General features: G+C 52.0%; 1 protein-coding gene across 4 annotated transcripts; it reads left to right on the top strand.

Moving 5' to 3' along the window:
- Window positions 1-1,019: 1,019 nt before the first annotated feature.
- On the top strand, window positions 1,020-25,100 carry XRCC1 (X-ray repair cross complementing 1). Of its 4 annotated transcripts, XM_080908257.1 has the most exons (18): window positions 1,665-1,682; window positions 12,655-12,771; window positions 15,218-16,178; window positions 16,617-16,838; window positions 17,975-18,133; window positions 18,571-18,645; window positions 18,740-18,848; window positions 19,210-19,319; window positions 19,388-19,493; window positions 19,659-19,917; window positions 20,085-20,201; window positions 22,126-22,219; window positions 22,361-22,490; window positions 22,742-22,796; window positions 22,881-23,017; window positions 24,072-24,162; window positions 24,773-24,848; window positions 24,943-25,100. In XM_080908257.1, the coding sequence occupies exons 4-18, from the start codon at window positions 16,806-16,808 to the stop codon at window positions 25,054-25,056; spliced, it is 1,665 nt and encodes a 554-aa protein (XP_080764383.1). In that variant the 5' UTR covers window positions 1,665-1,682; window positions 12,655-12,771; window positions 15,218-16,178; window positions 16,617-16,805; the 3' UTR covers window positions 25,057-25,100. The 4 variants fall into 4 exon arrangements, with proteins under 4 accessions (XP_080764382.1, XP_080764381.1, XP_080764383.1 ...); XM_080908256.1 differs by lacking the exons at window positions 15,218-16,178; window positions 16,617-16,838 and adding an exon at window positions 1,020-1,190 and having other exon boundaries at window positions 1,590-1,682; window positions 22,745-22,796; XM_080908255.1 differs by lacking the exons at window positions 15,218-16,178; window positions 16,617-16,838 and adding an exon at window positions 1,020-1,190 and having other exon boundaries at window positions 1,590-1,682.
- Window positions 25,101-25,129: the final 29 nt, after the last annotated feature.

Below are 25,129 nucleotides of genomic sequence, written 5' to 3'. Positions count from 1 at the left end.
GAGCCACGGAGCCAGCATCTACAAGAAAACTGAACAACTTGGACCCAGCCCTTTCCTGCACCTGGGCCCAAATTTCTTCCACCTGGACCCAGAAGCTCACTTATGTATTCAAGCACCTTTTCTTTTTATTGTTGCTGTTCACAAATCTTAAGGTAGGAGTTGGTTCATTTGATTCCCTGAGGGTGCAGAGCAACTTTGGAGACTGGCATCCCCTTTTCTCCTTTCCCAAGGAGGCGCCCAGCGTGGGTTGGTTCCTAACCTGGGAGCGCCCAGCATGTCTAGGCCCGTCCTGCGGGGGCCGGGCGCCTTGTCGCCTTTTTTTCCTCTTTCGTGTGCCTGTCTTACCCTCATGCTTCTGTATTTGAGCTGTGTCCAGCTCCAACCCCACCCAGGGATGTGCCCCTGGGTCTTGAGGGGATCGAACAAAAGAGGTCCTGTCTGCAGACAGAGACGGGCGAAGATGGAGACAAATGCTTACAAGGGCATTTGGAAACCAAGGTATTTGTGGAAGCACTCTTGTGCTATTCGTGCGTTCACGCGAGTATATGGTGCATAATTTGTACTTAAGATCTTTCTCCCTCTCTTTTGGTGTCAGGACAAGAACTACGAGAGGTCTGAGATCTCTGCGGGCCATCCGTCTATTATCTGTCTGTCAATGTCTGTCTGTCCATGTTTGGAGGGAGAAGGGGAACAGAGCGTGTCCGCAACAACAGGTGGAGGATGCTGGCTTTGGGAAACTCTCAGCTCGCTTCAGCGGTCCTAAGTAAGGCTTCGGTTTGGTTGGTGACCTCACGGTCCAATGAACAGGGCAAATTTCACGTAGGAACCAATCACCGAAGCCGCTTCTGTTGCTAGGCTCCCAGGAAGCCGAGTCTTACGTCATCAGGCAGCGAGGCCCGAGAGTGGTGGAGTCGGAGAGGGGCGGGGCCGGAGGAAATTGCAGAGAAGCCCAACCGAGCATGCGCAGTGTCGACGCGCGCGCCGGCGCGCCGCGGTTTGAAAGGCCCGGCCGTCCCGCGCTTGCGCACTGAGTCCCGTGCAGGGCGCGCACCCCCAACCTTCTCCGGGGAGACCCCCCCCCCGGAGCTGGAACCCTTCTTCTTCATTCTCTAATCGGTCGAGCGTCCACGGGCGCGGACATGCCGGAGATCAGCCTCCGCCACGTCGTGTCCTGCAGCAGCCAGGACTCGGTGAGGGGCTGACGTGGGAACAGTGGGGTGACGGAGGCTGAGGACTTCGGAAACACAAGGGGGGAACTTCGTGGGATTCTGAGGGGGGCTCCGGGTGGGGTTTCCTGAGGCTGGCCGCGCATCCGAGAGAGACGGGCAAGTAGGGAAGTTTGGGGCCACTGTGGAGAGTAAGGAAAAGGGGGGGGGCACTGAGTTCTCACTGTGAAGAAAAACTGATTAAAACTCGAGGCAGGTGTGGGTGTGTGCGTGGGTGTGTGCGCGTGGGTGTGTGTGGGGCTGGCAAGAAGTCAGGTGTGGAGAGTCGGCCCGCTCTTGGGAATTTAAAAATTCAAAAAATTTTCTACTTTCAAAAACTAAGCTTTATTTAAAGAACTTCCATCTTTCGACTCTTCTCTGCAGACCCATTGTGCCGAAAACCTTCTCAAGGCCGACACTTACCGGAAGTGGAGGGCAGCCAAGGCAGGAGAGAAGACCATCTCTGTGGTCCTACAGGTGACGCTGCCCTCTCCCACCTCCTCATCCCCGGGGCTGTGAGACCCCAACTCACATTCCATTGTCAGATGGCTGTAGGCGGAGTCGTTTTCTTTCTGTGGTAGAGAGAGCTTGCTCAGCTCAGGTGCCTGTAAAATGGGCTTTGAAATCCCTGAGATTCCAGGAATCAGTGGGTGCCCCTGAGTAGGTTGATTCTACTTCAGGGCTTCAGTTTCATCAGTTAGGACAGTGTCAACCATTACTGTTTCCTGTGTCCTTGGGGCCGTGAAGAGTATCTCCATAAACCAGTTTCATTGTAAAGAAGGCAACCATGGAGGGGCCGGTGGCTCAGGCCTGTCATCCCAGTTGCTTCAGAACCTGAGATAGAGATCGCAAGTTCAAAGCTAGCCTGGACTACTTAGACCCTCAAAACTGAAAAGCAACTACCCTCATGAGGACTATTATCATAGGATTAGGCAGACAGCTCGGCTGTACGGGGCTTGCCTGGAACATGTCAGACCCTTGGTTCCATCCCAAGTATCTCAAATAATAAATGAACGAAACGCGTAGGGAGGGGAAGTTTTGTTTGATTGGTTTTATTGTTTTGTTTGTAAGATAGGGTCTATAATCTACAGGGCCCTGGCCATCCTGGAACTCACTCTAGAACAGGCTGGCCTCCAATTTACAGAGATCCTCCTGCCTCTGCCTCCTGAGTGCTGAGATTAAAGGTGTGTGCCACCACACCTTAACGCCTTTTAAATTTTTTCTTAAATTGAAGCTAGTCTTGAACTCCTAATCCTCTGTCTACCTGGGGCAGAGGAATTCCAGGTGGACACCGTCATGCCTACCACTTGTGCTTTTCCACCATTTAGCTCACAACATACACACACACACACACACGTACACACATACTCTCACTCAGTACTATACGGGCTAGGTAAGAGTTTACAAATTGAGCCATGTCCCCAGTTCGGGCTGACGTCTTTCTGACTGCTTTTTAATTTATTTTAAGCCGGTCAGTGGTAGTGCACACCTTTAATCCCAGCCCTTAGATGCAGAAGCAGGTGGATCTCTGAGTTTGAGGCCATCCTGGTCTACAGAATGAGTTCTAGGCCAGCTAGGGTTACATAGGGAAGCACCGGTGGGGGGCTAGAGGGTGGGGTTGTTTCTGACAAGTACAGAAATTTAAGGAAGGGGCTAGAGAGATGGCTCAGTGGTTAAGAGTGCAAACCAGTCTCCCAGAAGACTGAGTTCAGTAAGTTAGTACACATGTCTGATACCTTACAGCAGCAACCTGTAAGCTTAGCTCCAGAGGATCTGATACCTCTGGCCTCTGGGGCTCCACCCTCCTTCCATACACGTATTAAAAACAACAAAAATGTATCTTTAAGAAAAATCAGTGGGAGAAGAAAATTAGATGCTTTTAAGCATCTGCTCATTGCCAGTTGGCTGTTGGCCCCCATGATTTTCTGAGTGTCGTACCATAAAGGCCTTGGTCATCTCTCACAAATGGCAGTGCCCAGACTCAGTCCATGCGTGAGTGTGGGTGTTTTTGACAACTTTGTCAGCCTGTGGTATTCATGTGCACCGCTGAGCCACGGCCCCCAGTCACCATCATAAGCACTGGCTTCTTCCCCTCCTCCCCAGAGTGCTACAGTCCCTAGTGTGGGTCACGGTGCCCAGCTCACACCCTTGACTTTTCCTTGGTATTAGCCAAATTCCTCAGTTCTGAGTTAAGGACTTTGGTGGGGAAAAACAAGGTTGACCTGACAGTTTCGATACTTAACGTATTCTTGCCTCTTCCTTGCTGAGCAGTTCTGGGTTACAGAATGTTTTGAGGATTATAGAGACGTTTCCAGAGAACAAACATGAGTCCATGACATTTTCTGGCCAATTTTAGGTGTATACATGTTTTTTAAATGTATCCTGAAATGATCCCTAATCAGAGACTGTAATGAAAACTAACATCATTCACCATTATAACCTGCCAGTCAGCAGCCTTCACACCTCACATGGCTTGATTCATTCGGTCCTCATAAAGCCCTATGACCTACAGACTGTCATTATCCCCATTTTACAGATAAGGAAACCAAGGCCCAGAGAAGTTATGAAATCGAACACCTGTCTTTTAAAACGGTGTGAGAACCTGGTTGCTTAGCATTTAGTTTGAGGATCTGGATTCAAATCCTAGCTCTTACTCACTCTTGACCTTAGGCAGATGTTTCTAATTTCTCTAAACATACCCATTGGAAATAAAGACACCCGAGGCTGGGGTGGTTGTTAAAACCTGGTGACATAATGTCTGCAGGAGTGCTCTGTCTACATGTGGGAGTTGGGATAAAGGGAGGGATTGGTGATTTCATTATAGGATGTTGATTCTTCAGGCCTTGATTAGCATCAGATGACCCCCCCCACCCATCTCCCTACACACACTGTGGGAAATGACGTTCAGTTCTACGAGAGTGGTAGGAATCAAAAGCAACATCCAGGGGTTCCGAGGAAGCTTGGTGGGGGAGGTCCTCGTGACCAAGCCTGACTACTTAAGTTCCTTCATTGGACTCCTCTTGGCAGAAGGAGAGAATTGACCCACAAAGCTTGTCCTCTTTTCCTTTCTTTCTTTCTTTCTTTTTTTTTTTTTTTTATTTATTTTATGTCGGTACGCTGTCTCTGTCTTCAGACACACCAAAAGAGGCATCAGATCCCATTACAGATGGTTGTGAGCCACCATGTGGTTGCTGGGAATTGAACTCAGGACCTCTGGAAGAGCAGTCAGTGCTCTAACCGCTGAGCCACCTCCCCAGCCCCAAAGCTTGTCCTCTTAACTTCCATATCACATGCGCCCCGTCCTGTGTATGCCATATGTAAGTGTCCAGCTGGAGAGATGCTCCGTGGGTAAGACCACAGGCTGCTCCTTCAGAGGACCTTGGTTTGATTCCCAGCATCCACATGGCAGCTTGTAACTTTTTGTAACTACAGACCCAAGGGATCAGATGTCCTCTCTAGCCTCTGAGAGGCAGAATACTCATATACAGAAAAATAAAAGTGTGAGCTTAAAAGAAGATGGGCAACTGGAGGTCATAATCAAACCTGGAGACGGTGGTGTAGAAGGTGGTACTTGGAGGAGTTCATGTGTTACTTCTTCACTTTGTAGCTAAGGTCAAAGGTGCAGAGTGGTATCATTTGTTCCACATCTGAGCTCCTGCTGCATGTGGACACTGTGGGTAGCATGTGATGAGCATGTCCATCCCTGGAGGCTGGGGACGTTGCTGGACTGGAGAGGGCTTGCCTAGCATACCCCAAGCTCTGGGTTTGAACCCCAACACATTCACATTGGGGATAGTGCTTTCAGTCTGTCTTCCCGGTCCTCAGAGCAGGAGGGTCAGAAGTTACGGGCCAGCTGCTACAGAGCAAGTCTGAGGTCAGCCTGGGCTACGTGAGACCCCAGCGCGGAAAGGCTGACAGGCTCAGTGAATTGTCCCTGCATGGGGCAGTGAGCCACGAATGCTGTGGAGGAAGTGGGGCAGGGTGAGTAGGGTGTCCAGCTGGAGATGGTGTGGCCAGGTGTTTATTTTTATGTGGTGCACACCTTTAATTCCAGCACCAAGGAGGCAGAGACAGGTAAATATTTGTGAATTCAAGGCCAGCCTAGTCCACAGAGTGAGGTCTATAATGGTTAGTGCTATGTAGTGGACTTTGTCTCCATCTACGCACCCCCCCCCCCATTAAAAAGTTGTGTGTATGCATCATGATTTGCGTGCATGGTGCTTTTGAGGTCAGACAAGGGCATTGGATCCCCTGGAGCTGGAGTTAGGAATGCTGGCGTGAGCCATGTGGATGCTGAAAACCAAACCTTAATCCTTTACAAGAGCAGTAAGTGCCCACTGGTGACTTTTTAAAAAGATTTATTTATTTTATGTATAAAAGTAACTGTCCTCAGACACACCAGAAGAGGGCATTAGATCCCATTACAGATGGTTGTGAGCCACCATGTGGTTGCTGGGAATTGAACTCAGGACCTCTGGAAGAGCAGTCAGTGCTCTAACCACTGAGCCATCTCTCCAGCCCCCACTGGTGACTTTTAAAAACTTGTTTTGTTTTGGGGTTGGTTTTGAGATGGGCTCTCTGCAGAGCCTTGGTGGTACTTGCTATGCAGACCAGGATGGTCTTGAACTCACTGATCCACCCGCCCGTCTCCTGAGTGCTTGAGTTAGAGTTGTGATACTTTTTTAAAACTACATTGAGTGTGTGTGTGTGAACGTGTTTTCATCTTCACGTGTTTTCATCTTTAGAGGTCAGAGGGCACATGCCGGGGTCACTTTCCTTCCATTCCGGGTTTCAAGGTCACCATCTTTGCTCACTAAGCTGTCTCTGCAGTATGGTGACTCTGAGCAAAGGAGAACGTTCAGCCGCGGGGAGGGACAGAGAGGCCAGTGGGCTGTGTCCATCCGGCAAATGAGGCAGAGCAGGGCAGGACCAGGGCTTCGCCAGGGCCTCTGCAGAGCAAAGATAGGGTCCTATTAGATCTCTACAGGCTCCTTGTTCCCGTGGAGAATACACAGTAGGCCCGGCTCAGAAGCAGAGGTCACTCTAAGAGCTCATCGCCTCAGAGACCTCTGGGAAAATCTAATTGCGTTTGGCACTTGCCAGCTTGTGGGCAACTGAGTTCATCCAGTGTTAGCTTTGGTTCCTTTTCAGTGACGACAAGGGAGAGATTTCTGGACACCAAGACAAGTAGCCTCTTGTGTGCTCGCCCATTTCCTTGTGTGTTCTCTAAACACTGTTACACAACACTGGTATTGCCACACAGGGCTCAGCCCTCTGCTTGTGTCAGCTCCACACACCTCTTTGTCAGCTGTGGCTACTCTGTGCCCAGCTGGTCACCTGCTTTCCAGACCGGGAGTTCAGTCTCTTTGCCAGCCCCGCCTGGCCCGGAGGGGATGCTGGAACACTGGTGTGTCACCTGAGTGTCAGCAGCACGCTGGAACACATCATACGTGCTTTGTTTTGTTATTGTTGTTTGAGACAGGGTCTCATTGTAAGATACAGCCCAGGCTGGCTCTGTGATCCCCTGCTCACATGTATGAGGGTTCATTTATGTATCTATGCACATCTGCACACCTCAAGAGGGCACTGGATGCCATGGAACCATCGTTCCAGACAGTTGTGAGGCACTATGTGGGTGCTGGGAATTGAACTTGGGATCTCTGAAAGAACTCTGCACTGGAAGCCAGTGTTCTTAACCACCAAGCCATCTCTCCAGCAACCCCCCTCCTCCATTTTGTTTGGAGACAGGGTCCGACTGTGTAACTATGGCCTGTTTAGAACTCACTGTGTAGACCAGGCTGGCCTTGGATGCACACAGATTTTCCTGCCTGTTTTCTGAATGCTAGGATTAAAGGTATGCTCCACCAGACCTGGCAGATTTTTGTTTTATGTGTATGGGTATTTGTCTGCATGCGTGTCTGTACATATGCCTAGTCCCTGAAGAGACCAGAGGAGGGCATCAAATCTCCTGGAACTGGAGTTACAGATGGTTGTGAGGTGCTGTGTGGGTGCTGGGCATCAAGCCTGAGTCCTCTGGAAGACCTAGTGCTTTTACCTGCTGAGCTACATCCCAGCCCCTCACTGGGGGATTCTAGGCAGGGGCTCTACCACTGAGCCACGCCCCCAGCCCCTCACTGGGGGATTCTAGGCAGGGGCTCTACCACTGAGCCACGCCCCCAGCCCCTCACTGGGGGATTCTAGGCAGGGGCTCTACCACTGAACCACGCCCGCAGTGGTTTGGAGAAAGATATTCACTGTGTGTGTAGCTCAGGCTGGTCTTGCCTTGTGATTTTCCTGCTTCCCCTAGAGTGCTGAGATTGCCTGTGTCCCGCTGTCCTGATATTTATTCCTAGTATCATTTGAAGCAGGGTCTTACTCTGCACCTCAGACTGGCCTGGAACTCCTTGTGGCCTCCAGCCCCTCCCTCTTTCTTTTAACTACTGCATACAGGACAGCTTTTTAACTAGCCAACTCTCAGAGCCTTGCCTAGTTTCTGTGGCCGTTCAGTATCATGTATCATGTGTGGATAGGAAAATTTAAAAAATACAAACACGCAAGTGTAGAATACCAGGGCTGTTTGTGCTGCCCACTTGGTACATAACCTGCCTAGCTCATGTAGTATTCTGAGTTTGATCCCTGGCATTGCATTAACCTGGGAAGAGAAGTGCTTTTACCAGGATCCAAAGTTGGAACATTGTTGGTTATTTAGGAAGTTTGAGGCTAGCTCACTGGGATACATGAGACCCAGTGTCGGGGGAGAATATACATATTTATATACAAGTCGGAGCCACAGGTATGGCTCAGTAATAGTGGAGAGAGATAAACCAGGACAAGGAATAGAGGAACCCCTTGTGGGAGATGCTGCTTAGTTTGGTCTGAGGCGTTGACATCTGGATGTAGTCAGAAAGAAGGCTTGAGCAAGTGAGGTGTGAGGTGGGAAGCGTGTTCCAGAGTCTGGGGTGGCAGGTGTGAAGGCTCTGAGCAGGAGGCCTTTGTGGGATGTAAGGTGGGTGGTGTAAGGAGAAGAGTGGTTGAGCATACAGGGCGTCGTCTGGGCTGTCGGGAAGGTCCGTTCCGTGCAGTGGTGCGGTGGCTAAGCCGCTGGCTGGCTTTCTCTTGGGCTCTGCCTGCACAGCTGTGGCGTAAGCACTTCCTGCCCAGCTAATTGCAGCACCTGCGCTTAGGTCCCTGGTAGAAGAGCGGAGCTTCATTGCTGCCACGGTTACAGATGCGGAGTATAAAGCACTCAGGTTTGCTTTCTTTTCTTTTGTGCTGCTAAATGTTGAACCAGGACAGGCTAGACAGCCCTCTACCATTGGCCCGCATCCCAGACCCCTCTCTTTGAGACAGTCTTGCTGAGTTACTCCTGCTCTTGAACTTGACCTCTGCCTTTACCTACCAAGTCACTGGGGTTGCAGGTCCAGCCGGCTGCCCTTGTGACTTTGGGACATCTTAGCTTCCTATGGAGAGACACCACTGGGACTCCCCTTTCTCACCTGAGAAAACTGCCCCTTGGAAACTGTAGTTTAGAAATGGCAGGGCTGGATTTGAACACAGACCACTTTGCTCAAGTCAAGGTTCCTTCCTGCCATGGAGCTGTGGTGCCCTGACTGGTCTGGTAGAGCAGAAGGAGCTGCAGACGGTCCCAGAGCAGAGGAGGGGGCCATGTTGGGTGGAAGTACATAGGCAGTTAAAAATTTTGTTTTTGCTACCAAAAAGAAGAAGAAGAAGAAGAAGAAGAGAGAGAGAGAGATAATTTAAGTATGTGTAGTGCAGAACCAGGTCCCTGGGGCCTGAAGGTACAGGATGTTAGGAGCCTCCTGTGGGTATGAAGAGCTCTAACAGAGCCATCTCTGCCACTCTGACCTTGAACTTCTGATCCCCTGCTGTTCTGGCCAGCTGTTCTCACTTAAGGCCACCAGGGAAAACTCTGAAGTTTTAATGAGCCCCACAGACTTGAGACTACATGTGTAGAGACGGGCCGGCTGGGTAAGCAGGGAGCTTATAAAATCAACAGCCACAAGTTCAGTGGGGCCCATTGACCTATGATGGCTGTGAGCAAATATGACGGGAAATGCACTTTGAATAAGGCACAGCTGCCACCGTGGTGTCACTGAAGCAGAAGAATGGCAGGTAAATAAAGTGCATCTCAGTTTGAGCCAGGCTGAACCAGGTCAGGCTTGAGCGCATGTGTGTTTTTCTCATTTCGCTGCCTCCACTCGGAGTGCTGAAATTACAGGTGTCCTCATTCAGCACGCCGATTATCCGTGACTGGGGATTGAACTCGGGGCTTCCTGCATCCTAGGCAAGCGCGCCAACTGAGCCACATCTGAAGCCAGGACATCTTTGAGGGCTGTATAGTTCCTCATCTGAGGACCCCGTTAAAGAGCTCCAGACTGGACACTTAGCATTTCCTGTCCTGACTGCCCCACACCCACACACCTTTCTTGTCTTCAGCCTCAGGCTGGAGCCACAGGTCTTTTAGTGAGTGGCTGCTTCATAAATGGCTCTTTCTTTCAACGAATAATGAGCTTGTATCAGCTAATGCTCCTGTTCCTGGATAATGGATTCAGTGGGAAGCCTGGGGCATTTCTAGGACTGACAAAACAACTCCTGTGAAAGGGAAACAGGGACCAAGCAGTCTCCTGCAGTTCTAGCCCCTGGAAGGGGAAGCCAGGAGAGTCCCCATAAATTCAAAGTGTCTCTGGTTATTAATGACACCACACACACACACACACACACACACACACACACACACACACACACACACACACACACGAAAATGTGTAGCCTGGGCTACAGTGGCCAAGTCTCAAACATTGGGGTGAGGTGGGGTGGGGGCAGCTGGAGAGTTGGCTCAGTGATTTTAAGCACTTGTTCTTATAGAGGACGGGGCTTTGATTCCCAGCACCACACAGCCGCTCACAACTATCTTAACTCTAGTTCCAGAGGTTCTGATCCTCCTCTCAGCCTCCACGGGGCCAGGAAAGCAGATGGAACATAGGCATATGTTCAGGCAAAGTGCTCATACACAAGTAATAAGTAAACTTACAGAAACTACAGCCTCGAGTTTGGACTAGATGGTGGTCTTCAAGCGGGGAATGACTCCAGGCCAGCCCGACCTTTCTGTGACAAACAGGAGAGTCACTGCAGCCGCTTCCAATTGTACCAGCTTCTGGGTTCTGTGTAGTGTTTTGTTTTTTATTTAAACAAGGCTGAAGTTGGCTTCACTCTTTCTGTTCGTTTATTTTCGGCTCTAAAGTCCTTAGCTGAACAAAAAAAAAAAAATCCTTAAAGCTTTTTTATTACATTTTTGGACGACTAATTTTCATTTCTGTGTATATACATGTCTGTATGTGTGCCACGTGTGTGCCTGTGCCCAGGAAGGCTGGAAGAGCACGCTGGTCCCCAGAGCCAGCATCACTGGTGGTCAGCAGCGTCTGACATGGGTGCTGGAAACTGAGTCCAGTTCTTGTGTCAGAGCAGCGTGTGCTCATGACTTCGAGGGTCCGTGTCTCAGGTCCCTTTAGTACATTTTTACCTGGTTTTATTTGAGTGTCCCTTGTGAACAAAATTTCCCAAAAAGACATTGTGTTCAGAGACTGGTAGACTGATTAGAATTTCAGTGTCATGGCGACGGTGGGGTCTTGTCGCTTCAGAGGCTGATTCCTTTCTCTTGGGCTAGTTCTAGCTTCTAGAACAGCCATTCCTTGCCTCACTCTATCTGAACTAACACCTCGTAGTTTTAATGTAGCAGAACACTAACCTCCACCAAGAGAGCTAAGAATGTCATCAGATAGCATATTGGGCCTATAAGACAGCTCCCCCTCTTCTACCCACCTATCTGGTATACCCATCAGTGTATTTTAAAGTTGTCTTCATTTGGGGGCTAGAGAGATGGCTCAGTGGTTAAGAGCACTGACTGTTCTTCCAGAGGTTCTGAGTTCAATTCCCAGCAACCACATGGTGGCTCACAACCGTCTGTAATGAGATCTGATGCCCTCTCAGCATATTTGCAGATAGAGCAGTCATATACATAAATAAATCTTGAGGGGAAAAATGCCTCAATGTATGCCTTTCTTTGTTCTGCAAAACTATAGTAAACTTAATTAAACTGCTTCCACATTAGAACATGGAGTTGGTAGTAAGCTAAATCTGTGTTCCTGGGCCATGGTCACTCAGAATGGTTCCAGAATAAACTAGTTCTTATTCCCTTTAGAGGAGAGCTGTGGTTTTCACATCGACTGTATGTGTGTGGGTACATATGGATCTCCTTCCACCACATAGATCTTGGTGCTTAAGTTCAGGTATCGGGCTGGGTGGCAGGTGCTTGTAACCGCCGGGTCATCGTACAGGGTCAGGAATAAGGGATCTCAAGCCTAGACATCAGCCCTTGCCCCAGTTAGAAATACAGCATTTCTGAATCTGGTGATGGCTCATTGGGCAATGAATGAGGACCAGACCTACATGAAAGCTGGGTGGGCATGGTAGCCTGCCTGAGATCCCAGGGCTCCTGAGATAGAGATGGGATCTCTGGAAAGACCTGCCTCAGTAAACAAGGTGGAGAGCCATTGGGAAGACCCCTGACATCAACCTTTGGCCTCCACATGCACTCAGACACATGAATGCACAAGCCTGCACACTACACACATGCACTTGTTTATATACAAGCCTACACACACACACACACACACACACACACACACCTGTATTGTTAGTCTATCCTTATAGCTATCCTTTTTAGATTTCCCTTTTCTTTTTAATTTGAGACAAGGTCTCATGTGATCCTGCCTAGCCTCCAATTTGCTGTGTGGCTCAGGGAGACCTGAAACTTCTGATGCTCCTGCCCCCACCTCTCAAATGCCAGGGTTACACAGTGTGACACCAAGCCCCAGCTTTACCTTCCTCCACCTTTTTCAGTGAGAGTAATGTCACAGGAATCACCAACGTTAAAGCAATGCCTGCTGACAGCTGCAGAGTACCTACTGTGTGCCCTGACCTTCAGCCATGTTAATTATGAGGTTATTCTTGGTTTGATGAGCCCTGTTTTATAGATGAGGAGGCAGGGGCTCCAGGAGGTTAATTCAGTGAGGGCGCACATGTGTGTGGCAGAGCTGGGTTTAAAAGCAGGACTCGGTGCTGTGCAAGCCACAAAGCCCCTGGCACGCATCAATTTGTCCAGGATCTTCTGTAGTTATGTCCTTTGTATGACAACTTGCACCTGTGTCTCTGGCTGTTGCCAGCACGAAGAGCTCCATGGCAGGGAGTGGAGGTAAGTGTGGGGATGGGGGTGTCTGTTGGTGAGCAGGTGTGCAGTGTCATGTCCTGGGCTGCCTACCAGAGACAGAATCGCCACTCAGTACTCAGTTCCAGTCCCTACTGACACACAGGTGACATTCCAGGGGATGTGGCAGAACCAGGCACTCAGCAGCCTTTCTCTGCCCCACAGTTGGAGAAGGAGGAACAGATACACAGCGTGGACATCGGGAATGATGGCTCAGCCTTTGTGGAGGTGCTGGTGGGCAGCTCGGCTGGAGGGGCCACAGCTGGTGAACAGGACTATGAGGTAAGCAGGACTGGGAGATGCCCACACCCCGTATCTCCATCACTAACCCCGTCCTCAGCAGCCGCCACCTGTGATTACCGAGAGTGGATGTGAGCACCCAGCCTGCCTCCTGCAGAGTCCTGGTGTGCACGGGGTACTGGCCTGATCATTGGCGGAGAGCTGGGCTGCCTAGATTGTGGTCAAATAAGGAACAAGAGGCCCTTACTTGTAAAATTCAGTTGCATAGGTCATGGCCTGGGAACTGAGGTTTCACATTGTCCTGACTCTGATAACCTACTTGAGACAAAATACAATCCCTTTCTGATTGATACTTTACCTTTTTCCTTGAGATGGGTCTTCCCTTTTGCCCAGGCTGACATTCACTCCTAGACTGGAGTAGTTTTCCTGCCTCCGCCTCTCAGGAAGCTGGACTGTAGGTGTGCTCTGTCAAGCCTGGCTCATAGGACTGGCCAAGGAAGGACACTAGCTCAGTATTAACTACTGGTTTTCCAGTGAAGTGAAAACTAAGCCTACCATGGTGTAGACGAGTCTAAGCCTAAGGCAGTGAAGACTGAAGTGTGTGCATGCGTGGGGACGGGGGTGCGGTTCCGATGTTAGCTACGCCAGCCTTGGTCTTTGCTGCACCGCTGTGCCTGTTGAAAATAAAGAGGGTGTTTAGTATGTTTGTGCCCCACCCCCCTTTTTAAAGATAGGGTCTCACTTGGCCCAGTTTGGTTTTGAACTCACTGTGCATCTGAGGCTGGTCTCCTGATCCTCCCACCCAGTCTGACTAAGTGCTGCCATTACATCTGTGAGCTACCTTCTTTCCCGACCGGCACCTCCGGGCGCTGTCAGGTTCAAGGGATGGATGCAGACCCCTTGTCATCTTCCTAGTCGTAGAGGGAGCGCGCTGTCTTTCACTGTTAAATATGACAGTGGCTAGGGTAGGTTCTTAACCACTGGGTTGCCGTCCGTTTGGGGTTTGAATGACCCCTAAGACCATCAGAAAAAACAGAGATTTACATTGCAACCCATAACAGTAGTGAAATTACAGTTATGAAGTAGCAGTGAGAATAGTGTTACGGTTGAGGTCACTACATGGGCTGAGAACCTTTGGGCTCTGTAGGCCTTCTGTAGGGTTTTTTTTTTTTTTTTTTAATTGAGGAAGTTCTTATTTGTTCCTAGTTTATGGAATTTTTTGTTTGCTTACTTGTTTTTTAAAGATAGGGTCTCACGTGTAGCTCTGGCTGTCTTAGAATTCCCTGCGTAGAGCAGGCTGGCCTCGAACTCACAGAGATCTTCCTGAGTGCTGGGGTTGGGAGCTCTTTCCTTGAGTGTTGGTCTGTCGGCTGTTGCCCATACGCTCAGTCCTTCCTCGACTCCCAAGGCGTCGGGATTGAAGGCCTGTGCTACATGCCCACCTGTGTCCCCCCCGCCTGCGCCACTTGCCTAGGATCTTATCCGGTGCTGCTTTCTGCCCTGAAAGATGTATTTTGCAGAATGAGCTTGCCTGCACCAAAACCACTTTTATTCTCAAAATGGCGTGCTGAATCAGCAGATTTCGGTTTCCATCCAAAACTGTTCTTTGCAGAGCTAGAGCACTAGCTCAGCCCTTGAGAGGAAGAGTGACCCGAGTCGCTTCTCAGCCAGAGGTCAGGCAGCTCACGCCTCCTGCAGCCCTACTCCAAGGCTGTTCCTAAGCAGCACTTTCCCGTTTCTGTGTGCGTGTGCCTAAGACTCGTGCATTCCTGCCTCTCATGTTCAGTGTAAAGTAAAAGGAAATCACGGATACTGGATTGGAAATAACTTGTGGACTAGGAATGTGGTCTCAGAGGCTACTTCCCCGGAAAAGCTGATTGACTTTTCTCCTGCCACTACTGCGTTCCCTTCTTCCTCTCTCCTAGTCCCCTTCTCTCTTCAGCCTACTGTGCAATTCTCAGTGTCTCGCTCCATCCTCAGCATGGGCCACTGGCATCTTTATTGAAAGATTAAATTCCATTTGGGGGCAAGAACCTTTAGTGTCAGTAAACACAGAATCCTGATCAAAGCATCAGAACCACCCTCTACACCCCTGCCTAGAATCCCAGTGGGGGGGTAGTATAGCTCAGTGGTAGAGCCCCTGCCTAGAATCCCCCAGTGAGGGGCTGGGGGCGTGGCTCAGTGGTAGAGCCCCTGCCTAGCGTGTGTGAAAGTCTAGCTTTCATCTCCAGTATGAGAAATTGTATAAAAGGGACTCACGAGAGTTTGGGGTACCCCAGACTAGAGAGTAACCATTATCTTTGGAAGCATAAGGCAGTGTCACAACCAGAGTGGTTTTCCTTTACAGTGAGTAAGATGAGTCACTTGGGGCTCCCTGCCACTTTCCTAATCATAGTAAAAGGCTTTTATTTTCTTATTTATAAATTTTACAGTATGTCAGAAAAGAGATGAAATAAATAAAATAAACCTAACTGAACATTGCTTACAGCATCGGGAAACAACCGTTCTGCCCTCGGGAGGCAAGGCTGGCCTCAGGCGGACTCAGCACTCTTCTGGCAGTTTGGGCTGGGGAGGCGTCTCGATTGATGCCTTTCCTGCAGATGACCACTGTTGCTGTCATCAGGAGCTTCGGAAGCAGCAAGTGCAGCACGTGGCTTGAGAGAAATTCCGTGGCCTCCATTTGCCTCCCCTCCCTCTGTTCCTATTCCCACCTCCCTTCCCTGCATCCTCTGCTCCTCCCTGGGTTGTCCTTTGTTTTTGAAGGAAGGTCTTACGTAGACCAAACTTAACCTGTTATTAAGCCTGCATGCTGATCCTCCTGCCAGCACCCCCAAGTGCCACACAGGCTTGCGGGGGCACGCCATGCCTCCACACCTGGCTCCCCAGTCCCTCCTTCACTGACCTAGAACCTAGTTCTGCAGCTAAGGGCAGCCGCGCACTCTGATGCTCTTGCCTCCCTCCTAAGTACTTGGATCTCGAGTGTTTGCCAGTGTGTCCAGTTACGCCTGCTGTACGAGGGATTGAGCCCAGCTTCCTGTGTGCTTGGCGAATGCCAACGGAGCTACTCCTGTCCCCTCCCTCTCTGTGTAGCTCAGACTGGCCTTGAACTCTTGATCTTGCCTCAGCCTCCTGAGTCTTAGAACTACAGGCCCGTGCCCCCTGCCCCCCAGCCTGGCTTCCCCTCCACTCCCGCTCCCAGCAGCATTTGTTGGCCAGAGCTGTGTCCTTGTCCGGCTGCAGGCAGAGGGGTGGGGCTTGTTGGTACGGGTCATGATTTATTCCACTGGGTTGGGCTCCCATTTTTCGTGGTTGTCACTTGTTCCTTCATCTGCGTCAGCATTTCCATTTATTCTCTGAGCCGCTCTTAAGCCAGTTGTGTGCTGAGGGTGCGAGGATATGCAGCCTTCCTGAGTCAGAGATGCTGGCTTATGACAGCTCTGTGCTTGTAGGTGTGTGTACTGTTTCTTCCTCTTTTTAGTATCGCTATGTTATTGGGACAGAGACTCTCACTCTGTGGCCAGTGCTAAGATCACAGTGACGAGCCACCACACCTGGGCAACTTATTTTTTAAGACAAGGCTGCACTGGCTGGACCTCAAGCGTTTAATCTTCCTGCCTCGGGCCTCTGGCGCTAGGATGCCAGGCTTGTAGCAGCACACTGCAGGGTGCTCGGAAAAAGTCCCTTTCCAGGGACAGTTATCTCAGGACAGACACCAGAAACAATCACTGAGGGTTTAGATAGCTAGGGAATTCTCCCATTATAAATTACATTGACTAGTGTAGTGTGTGTGTGTGTGTGTGTGTGTGTGTGTGTGTGTGTTTACGTATATGTGGAGGCTTGAGAACAACTTTTGAGGACTCAGTTCTCTGGTACTGTGTGGGTTCCAGGGAAGGATGTGAGGTCCTCAGGCTGTGAGCCATCCCAGCCATCCTGTTCCTGTGAGGTCTCACACAGTCCCGCAGAGGAACACTGCCCTTTGCCGTTCTCCAGAGAGGATTGTCTCTACGAGGCCGGCTGAGACAAGCGTCCCAACCATCATCCATCAGCCCCAGAGACACACTCCCCTGCCTTAGCTCATGAGGCTGCTGCCTTCCCCAGCTCCCTGCCAGGTGCTAAGGGTCTCAGAGATTTTCCTTGGTGGGAGCCTATGTCTTGTCTCCTATTTTATTAGTTCTGGGCCACCTTGGATAGGCTACCCACGTTCTTGCTCCTGTGGTGGCCCTGCCATCACCTGGAGGCAGAGCAGGTGCACATTATTTTTCGGACTGAATTTTTTATAATAATGCGTTACCAACTGTTACTGGGGTCTGATAAAGAGAAGGCCGGGCTACTGTCCCCACTGGGGTGAGGAACAGGAGGCAGGTTGGAATGACGGAAATGTCTTTCACAGTGTGTAAGGATCACAGGGGCTGAGCAGGTGTGCCCTTCCTTTCCTACTGCTGTTGTCCCCAAGAGAGGGGTTAGTATGGGATGCTAAAAATTGGGTTCATCCGTGCATCAGGAGGGGCTGGGGTGATGCTCCCAGTATCTGCAGATGGGCGGGGCTTGCAGTGTGCGGCCTCTGTAGTGCCACCTGCTGGCAGAGCCTGGTAAGGCACAGCTGGCCACCCGAGCTGTCTCCACACAGCCACCCCAGCCTGGGTGTGGGCAGGGAGCATCACTTAATACTTGACGCTCTGTGCTCTGTCGTTGTTTGATCTCGTTTCTGGCATCCTGTGACTCTGGCCTCTGAGCTGACTCAACCGTGCATGTCCTTAGGGCATGTGATCCTCAGTACTGCCTGATTTTACATGGAAATTTGTCTGGACTGCATATGGCCTGGTGATCCCACTATTTAGAAGTGAAATCAGCATGTCTGGGGACAACCCCACATCATAAACAGCCCTGTTAAACTCAGCAGACCATAACCAAGAACCAGTCAGGAGAGCTTGTTGGGAAGAAAAAGGGGTCCCCAGGAAGTCAGGGTGTCAAGGAAGGGTGGGTGAATATGATGAAAACAGTTTGCATGCATGTATGGTTATTGTCCACGACAATGCAAAAACTGGAAAAAGCATCTGTCACGGCAACATTTGTTACTGAAGTCGGACACCCAGCCGTCCTCCCTCCCCAGCCTCCACACGGCACTTGTGCCCACACGCGTGTGCATGCATCATACACAGCAGACTGTTGACTTCCCTCTCCTGTCCAGCTCCTAGGAGGTGCCACCTAGCTCTGGCCTTCATTCCTTACACTGTCTTCTCCCTAGGTCCTTCTGGTCACCTCCTCGTTCATGTCCCCCTCTGAGAGCCGAAGTGGTTCAAATCCCAACCGCGTCCGCATGTTTGGACCTGACAAGTTAGTCCGGGCAGCAGCCGAGAAGCGCTGGGACCGTGTGAAGATCGTGTGCAGCCAGCCGTACAGCAAGGTACTCGGTGTGGAAGCTGAGGAGGCATGCCTGGTGCAAGTGGGGGAGCTGAGGGCCCATCCTAGGGCAGCAGACAGCCACTGCTCGGGTGAGGTTCCCAGCAGTGAGTGTGAGATCCTCCTGGGACAGGCTGCTCACTTAGTTCTCTGGAGGGAGTGTGAGGGTTCTGTGTCCAGGCAGCAAAGGAGCAAAGAACCCTGGGTAGTTTTGCATTCCAGAAGTGGCTCCAGACAGAGGCCGGGCTCATAGAAGTGGACTCCCTGCCTGCCATTGGCAGTGAGGGGCACCGTTAGGGCTCATTGAGGTTTGATGTCAGCATCCCCACCATGCTCACTGGGCAACAGCTTTAACCGAGCCAGAAAGGGCTTCTCTAATGAAGGGGCGTGAGAGCCTAGCTCTGTCCCACAAGGACACCCTCACACCCACCCCTGTTCCAGGACTCACCGTATGGCCTGAGTTTTGTGAGGTTTCACAGCCCTCCAGACAAAGCTGAGGCGGAGGCTCCATCTCAGGTAAGTTGTGCCTGTTACCCCCAGAGCCTCTCCTTGCCTCTCCACCCCTGTCTGCCAGCAGTCTTCCCACAGCACTGACCTTGCGGGACCTTAGAAGGTGACAGTGACCAAGCTCGGCCAGTTCCGTGTGAAAGAGGAGGATGACAGTGCCAGCTCCCTGAAGCCAGGGGCGTTGTTCAGTCGCATCAGCAAGACGTCTTCAGGTGCATGTGGGACGCCGGGGGCTGGGATGGCGGAGGACTCACTTATAGAGCCTTGGGTTCAGCTCCCAGACCCAATCCTGAAATCTCAGCACAGGGGAATTGAGGCAAGAGGATCAGACATGTAAGGATCTCCTTGGGTAGACAGAAAATCTGAGTTCAGCCTAGGCCATGTGACACCTGCCTTGTCTCAAAAGCAAGCCTGAGAGCTGCGGGCCACGGCCGGGTCTCTAGGTCTGGGGAGGCGGGCTAGGGCCTGGCCTGCTGAGTCGGGCACAGTCTTGACTCCTGTGTCACTTCTGCATGTGGGAGTGGAGGTGAGTGGCCCTGCCCTCTAACCGCAGTCCAGTGTGTCCTTCCATAGCCTCTGCAAGCGACCCGGCAGGACCCAGCTATGCAGCTGCTACACTGCAGGCCTCTAGTGCGGCCTCCTCAGCCTCTCCTGGCCCCAAGGTCGTGGGCAGCTCTTCCAAGGTGAGCTCATCACATGGGGCAGTGGAGACTGGGGAAAGCTGAAAGCCAACCCATCCCTACCTCCTCAGCTGCAGGAGTCTCCCAAGGGGAAGAGAAAACTGGACTTGAGTCTAGAAGACAAGAAACCTCCCAGCAAGCCCTCAGCAGGGCCACCTGCCCCCAAGAGACCCAAATGTAAGCAAACTGGATCCCTTGGTTCTGTAGTGGCCTGGGCTTGTGTGTCATGAGGAGGGCAGTGGTCTTGAACCCGCCGTCTAAGAAGGGAGACGGAAAGCCTGGTGTCCCGTGAGAGCTGGGCCTATGGGGTACCAACCGAATTTCTGTTCTTTGGCACCCCAGTGCCTGTTCCTAGTCGTACCCCAGCTGCAGCTCCAGCCTCTACCCCAGCACAGAGAGCCGGCCCAGGGAAGCCCCGGGGAGAAGGCACCGAGCCTAGGGGAGCTCGCGCTGGACCCCAGGAGCTTGGCAAGATCCTGCAGGGGGTGGTGGTCGTTCTCAGTGGCTTCCAGAACCCCTTCCGCTCAGAGCTCCGGGACAAGGCTCTGGAGCTAGGGGCCAAGTATCGGCCAGACTGGACCCCGGACAGCACGCACCTCATGTAGGCCTCCGACCTGCCCGTGGTTCCCTGTACTGCTCTGCACTCCTTGCCCTCTCCTGCTTCATCTGTCCTGTTCTGCCTCCCTCCCTCAGCTCCATCTCTGTCCCTCCTCGCCCTGTGTCATTTGTCATTAGGTCATGTCTGACATTCCTGTTTTGCATCCCCAGCTGTGCCTTTGCCAACACTCCCAAGTATAGCCAGGTCCTGGGCCTCGGAGGCCGTATTGTGCGTAAAGAGTGGGTGCTGGACTGTCACCGCATGCGGCGCCGGCTGCCCTCCCGGAGGTGAGGCCCACGACCTGCCTCTTAGGCGCACACACACCTGCCTCGGTCCAGAGCAGGCAGTGAAGAGCCTGGGGCCTGCTAGGGGGGCTCAGGTGGTCCCCAACCAACATTAGCTGTTTTCAGAGACAGGGTCGGGGCCTGCAGATGGAAGGAACTTGCCTGGGTGGGTCACCAGATTCTGTAACATCTGCTTTGTGCAGAGGAAAAGGACGCTGTGGGTTGTGGTCGTGCGGAGGTGGAAGGGAGGCTCGGGGCTGTGTGGCATTATTCAGAACTGATCTTGAAGTGTCCTCTGGTGCCAGGCAGAGCTGTGACTGAAATGAGGACCCTGATGTTGAGCCCTGCGCTCACTTGATTCAGTGAGTGGGTTGGAGGTGTGAGAACCCAGCTTCGGGGAGCTCGGGAGGGCTGCAGTGAGGGAGGGCATGCTGGGCTACACAACAGGGACAGGCGGCCTGTGCATCTCCTTGATGCAGTGCAGGGGACAAGCCTCTGGCTGCCGACAGAAGGAGCCGACCGATCCAAGTGAGGGCTGGAGAGATCTGCCTTACACGATGTGGCTTGACTCTGTTCACTAAGCAGGGCCATTGAACAGGCGGGTTGGTCAGCTGACCCAGAGAAGCTAGTCCTGGACAGATGTGAGGAGGGTGTCAGCGGGCTCATTTGTTCCCTGAGGTGTGTCACAGTAGGGGCTTGGTTTCAGGACACACACACACACACACACACACACACACACACACACATACTGAGCATTGGTTGTTCTTTTAGAAAACCTTGGCTCAATTTCCAGCACCCGTGTGGCAACTCTCAACTATCTGTAACTTCAGTCTCAGAGTGTCTGATGACTTCTGGCCATTATAGGCACCAAGCACACACGTGATGCATAGACATATATGCAGGCAAAAATTCATACATGTAAAATAAAAAAAGTAATCTTTAAATATGCATATACACAAGTTGCTTATACAAAATGGTAGCATATTTACATAAAAACTGCATAAAATCGTCACACATTTAAAAAAGATTGTTATTTAAATTATGTGTATGTGTACATATATCTGTGTAGTGATGCACATGTGTTTTCAGGTACTTGAGGTGGCCAATTGTGTCAAACCCCTGGAGCTAGAGTTACAGGCAGTTGTGAGCTTCCTGATGTGGGTCTGAGAAACAAATTTGTCTTTTCTGAACAGTACAAGCTCTTAAACATTGAACCGGCTCTCTAGCCTCACATACTTTTCTGTGAGTGTGTGTGTGTCTAAGAACTGAACCCAAGGCTTCCCACATGCTAAGCCACGCCCCCAGCCCTTCCCTGGGGGATTCTAGGCGGGGGTGGGGGGGGGGCTTCACCACTGTGCTTTATCCCTAGCCTTTTCAGGTTTAGTTTTGAGGGAGGGAGGGTCTGACTAAGTTGCTCAGGCTGGGCTTCAGTTCACTCTGTTCCCAGGCAATCCTCCTGCCTCTCAGCCATGTGAATAGTTGAGATTATAGACCTGCTCACCAGGCCAGGGTCTTATATGTTTTGAATCATTCTGTGGTTTAAAATCTGCACTATGTGATACCATGTAGATCCTCACACCATGTTGTTAGGGAATAATGTGCAAAAGACGTCTGTGAATGTGGGGTGCAGTGCAGACTTTCTGGTCTGCGATTGGTTGAGTGTAGAGATGCCAGAGACCCCAGATCTGGAGTTCCACCTGAATTTGCATTTGAGAATTTTCCCCATTGCTTGGTCTTCTCCTTTGATTCTCAGAGCTGACCACCTCCCATTGCTCTTTCTTCTTAGATGGAACCCGGGAAAGAGCCTGGGCGGCTGAGCTGCCTGGCATGTCATGGAGCCCCTCTGGAGCTGGGAGGGGTCAGAGGGTAGCAGCCCCCCCCCAAGACTTCTTATAGTTCTCTGCCTGAGGCCCAGTTTTTCCCGTAGGTACCTCATGGCAGGCCTTGGATCCAGCAGTGAGGATGAGGGGGACTCTCACAGTGAGAGTGATGAAGATGAAGCCCCTAAGCTTCCTCGAAAGGTCTGGTGTCCTTATGGGGACAGGAGGGACTACTGGGTACCAACTGGGGTCTGCTGAGCTATCTCAGCTTCCCGCTTCTGCCTCCTGCTGGCTGTCCACAGCCTCACACTGCCCCAACCTCACCCAGCCCTTCTTCCTCAGCGGCCCCAGCCCAAAGCCAAGACCCAGGCAGCAGGACCCAGCTCACCCCCGAGGCCACCAACCGCAGAAGAGACCAAAGCGCCATCACCAGGACCCCAGGACAATAGTGACACTGATGGGGAACAGTCAGGTTAGAATCTGAGGGAGAGGTCTATACTCTTTATGTCTGAGGGAGGAGGGCTGGGGCCTTGAGTCCTGGGTCTGAGGGGCAGAGCTGTGTGAAGGTGAGGGAGTGGAGGAGGGGCGCTGTGTTCTGAAACTGGACTGAGGACAACTGAGGCTGAGTTCACAGGCTCTGGCTGTACTCTTGGGTGCCCTTCTGGGAGGGGAGTTCCCAGATGTCCCAAGAAATAGGCCCGCCAACTGGGTTGCTACTGGCAGAAGGACGGGACAACGGGGCGGAAGATTCCGGGGACACGGAGGACGAGCTGAGGAGGTAGGATTGCAGGGGTAGGTCGGGCTGGCCTTGGTGTGGGGTCTGCTCCCTGCACATTACCTTCCACAACTCTTGATCACCCAGGGTGGCCAAGCAGAGGGAGCAAAGGCAGCCCCCAGCCCCAGGGGAGAATGGCGAGGACCCGTATGCAGGCTCCACGGACGAGAACACGGACAGCGAGACTCCCTCGGAGGCTGACCTGCCAATTCCAGAGCTCCCAGGTTGACATCCCTGACTCTGACAAGTCCCCTGATCCCCTAGGTCTCTGCTGTGTCATAGACTACCTGCTCCCTTTCCTGTGACTCCCATGTCACCCCTGCTGGCAGCTTCCTTCTCCCCATGCCACTTCCTGCTCTGACGACCTGTGTGACCTTGCCGTGGTGACCTCCCAGTGTGAGCAACCTCATTTGTGACCATTCAGGACTCTCTCTCACCCCTGTCATCAGCCCTGCTGCCTCTGGGCACCTGAGTGCTGGGCACATTGTATGTCGCACTGTTACTGATAGCAGTACGCCAGCTCTGTGTGCGTGCGCTGTCGAGCATGGCTCTTGCCTGTTCTCTCTTTCTTTTGAGACAGGGTCTCAGGTAGCCCAGGCTAGTCTTAAACCTGTGGCTTTCTTTCTGCCTCAGCCTCCCAGGTTCTGAGATTACACGTGTGCCAGCACACCCTGCCTGTGAGAGTTCCTGAGATATTAAAGCAGCAAGACAGGGGCTGTGGAAGGGTGTCTGGTCCTCCTGAGGGGGAGGAGAGCCTGCTATGGAGGTTCTTGCCTATAGTCCAGAGGTTTATAGGTAGAAAGATCACAAGTTCAAGGCCAGCCTGGCTACTGAGTGAAAATGGAGAGCAGGGGGGAAAAGAGCAGTCACAATCTGGCAGTGAGGGTCAGGGTCACTGCAGGAGCCATTTCTCAAGCTTGTGGGCAATGTCAGGAAAGTGTTGTGAACCCCCAAATGAAGGGGGTCAATCAGTGGCCTGGGACATAGCGGAAATGGGAAGAAAACCAGCTCGAAAGCCATCATGAGAGCCAGCTGTGGTGAAGTGGTGCCACCCTAGGTCAGCCTGGGCCAAGAACGCAAGAGCCCTGTGGCTGTGTTTTAGCTACTGCTTAGACCAGGCGGAGGCCTGCAGGGGCTTCCTGGTGGCTTCAGTGGCTGCTAGAGTTCGTTAGTCATGGCTCCTCACTCCTGAGCACCTCATCCTTGGCTATGATGCCTTTCCCTCCCTCTTTGCTTGGTCAGTCCCTCATGTTCTGCCTCTTCCCATCTCTCCCACAGACTTCTTTGAGGGCAAACACTTCTTCCTGTATGGCGAGTTCCCTGGGGACGAGAGGAGGAAGCTCATCCGATATGTGACAGCTTTCAATGGGTGGGTTGTGGTACTGGGCGGGTGTTGTTGCCAGGTGGCGACACGACAGGGTGTGGGCTGCAGGAGGGCGACCTGTGCCAAGCAGCATGGGCACAGCTGCCGAGCCCCGCACAGCCCCGTCTGCCGCGTGTGGCCCTGGGTATTGCTGGTTTGACTTGTCAAGGCACAGGTCTCTTAGGCAGCTGCAGGGAACAGAGGTCAAGCTAAAAGCCAGACTCACAAACACACAACAGTCAGACAGACAGATAAACACACAAGCCGGAAAGAGGAAGAAGAGAGCTGGAGAGGTGGCTGCTCTTCCACTGGTCCTGAGTTCAGTTCCCAGCAACCACATGGTGGCTCAGGACCATCTGTCTGTAAAGGAATCTGATGCCCTCTGCTGGCCTGTGGGTGTATGTGCAGGCGGAACACTGCACATAATAAATAAGTCTGGGGGGGGGGTGTTCTCCATGCAGCAGTTGTGCCTCCTCGGGTACAGTCAGGGCTATGAAAGGATGGTTTTCATGCAGATGTGAGCATGAGAGCTAAAAAGGGGGTGCTGGAGCAGACAGCATGGCCCACCTGAGCGTGCGGGCCGGCTGCTCACAGTCCATGTCCTCCCTCCCGCCAGTGAGCTTGAGGACTACATGAGTGAACGGGTCCAGTTCGTCATCACAGCCCAGGAGTGGGATCCCAACTTTGAGGAGGTGAGCCCTGGAGGGGCAGAAATGGGAACCCCAGCCCACTTCTGCATTCCCTCTGTCCTCTGATGATATTCCCAAGTGGACCCCTCTCCCCTAGGCCCTGATGGAAAACCCTTCCCTGGCCTTCGTCCGGCCCCGGTGGATCTACAGCTGTAGTGAGAAGCAGAGGTTACTCCCTCACCAGCTCTACGGGGTGGTGCCCCAGGCCTGAGTGCGCACACAGATGAGTTTAATAAAGAGACTGTGAAGCAGTTGTTCCTCTCGTAGACTTAGGCTCTTCTTAC

Source organism: Micromys minutus (genome assembly GCF_963924665.1).
Source record: "Micromys minutus genome assembly, chromosome: 32".
Classification (NCBI taxonomy): domain Eukaryota; kingdom Metazoa; phylum Chordata; class Mammalia; order Rodentia; family Muridae; genus Micromys; species Micromys minutus.
The sequence above is the reverse complement of the archived record's forward strand: the minus strand, read 5'-3'. Positions and strand labels throughout refer to the sequence as shown.

Coding starts and splice junctions, on each gene's coding strand:
- XRCC1 (XM_080908255.1), top strand. CDS start 1,140: ATGCCGGAGATCAGCCTCCGCCACGTCGTGTCCTGCAGCAGCCAGGAC. Junction 18,646..18,739: donor AGGCGGAGGCTCCATCTCAG/GTAAGTTGTGCC, acceptor GCGGGACCTTAG/AAGGTGACAGTGACCAAGCT. Junction 24,163..24,772: donor TATGTGACAGCTTTCAATGG/GTGGGTTGTGGT, acceptor CCCTCCCGCCAG/TGAGCTTGAGGACTACATGA.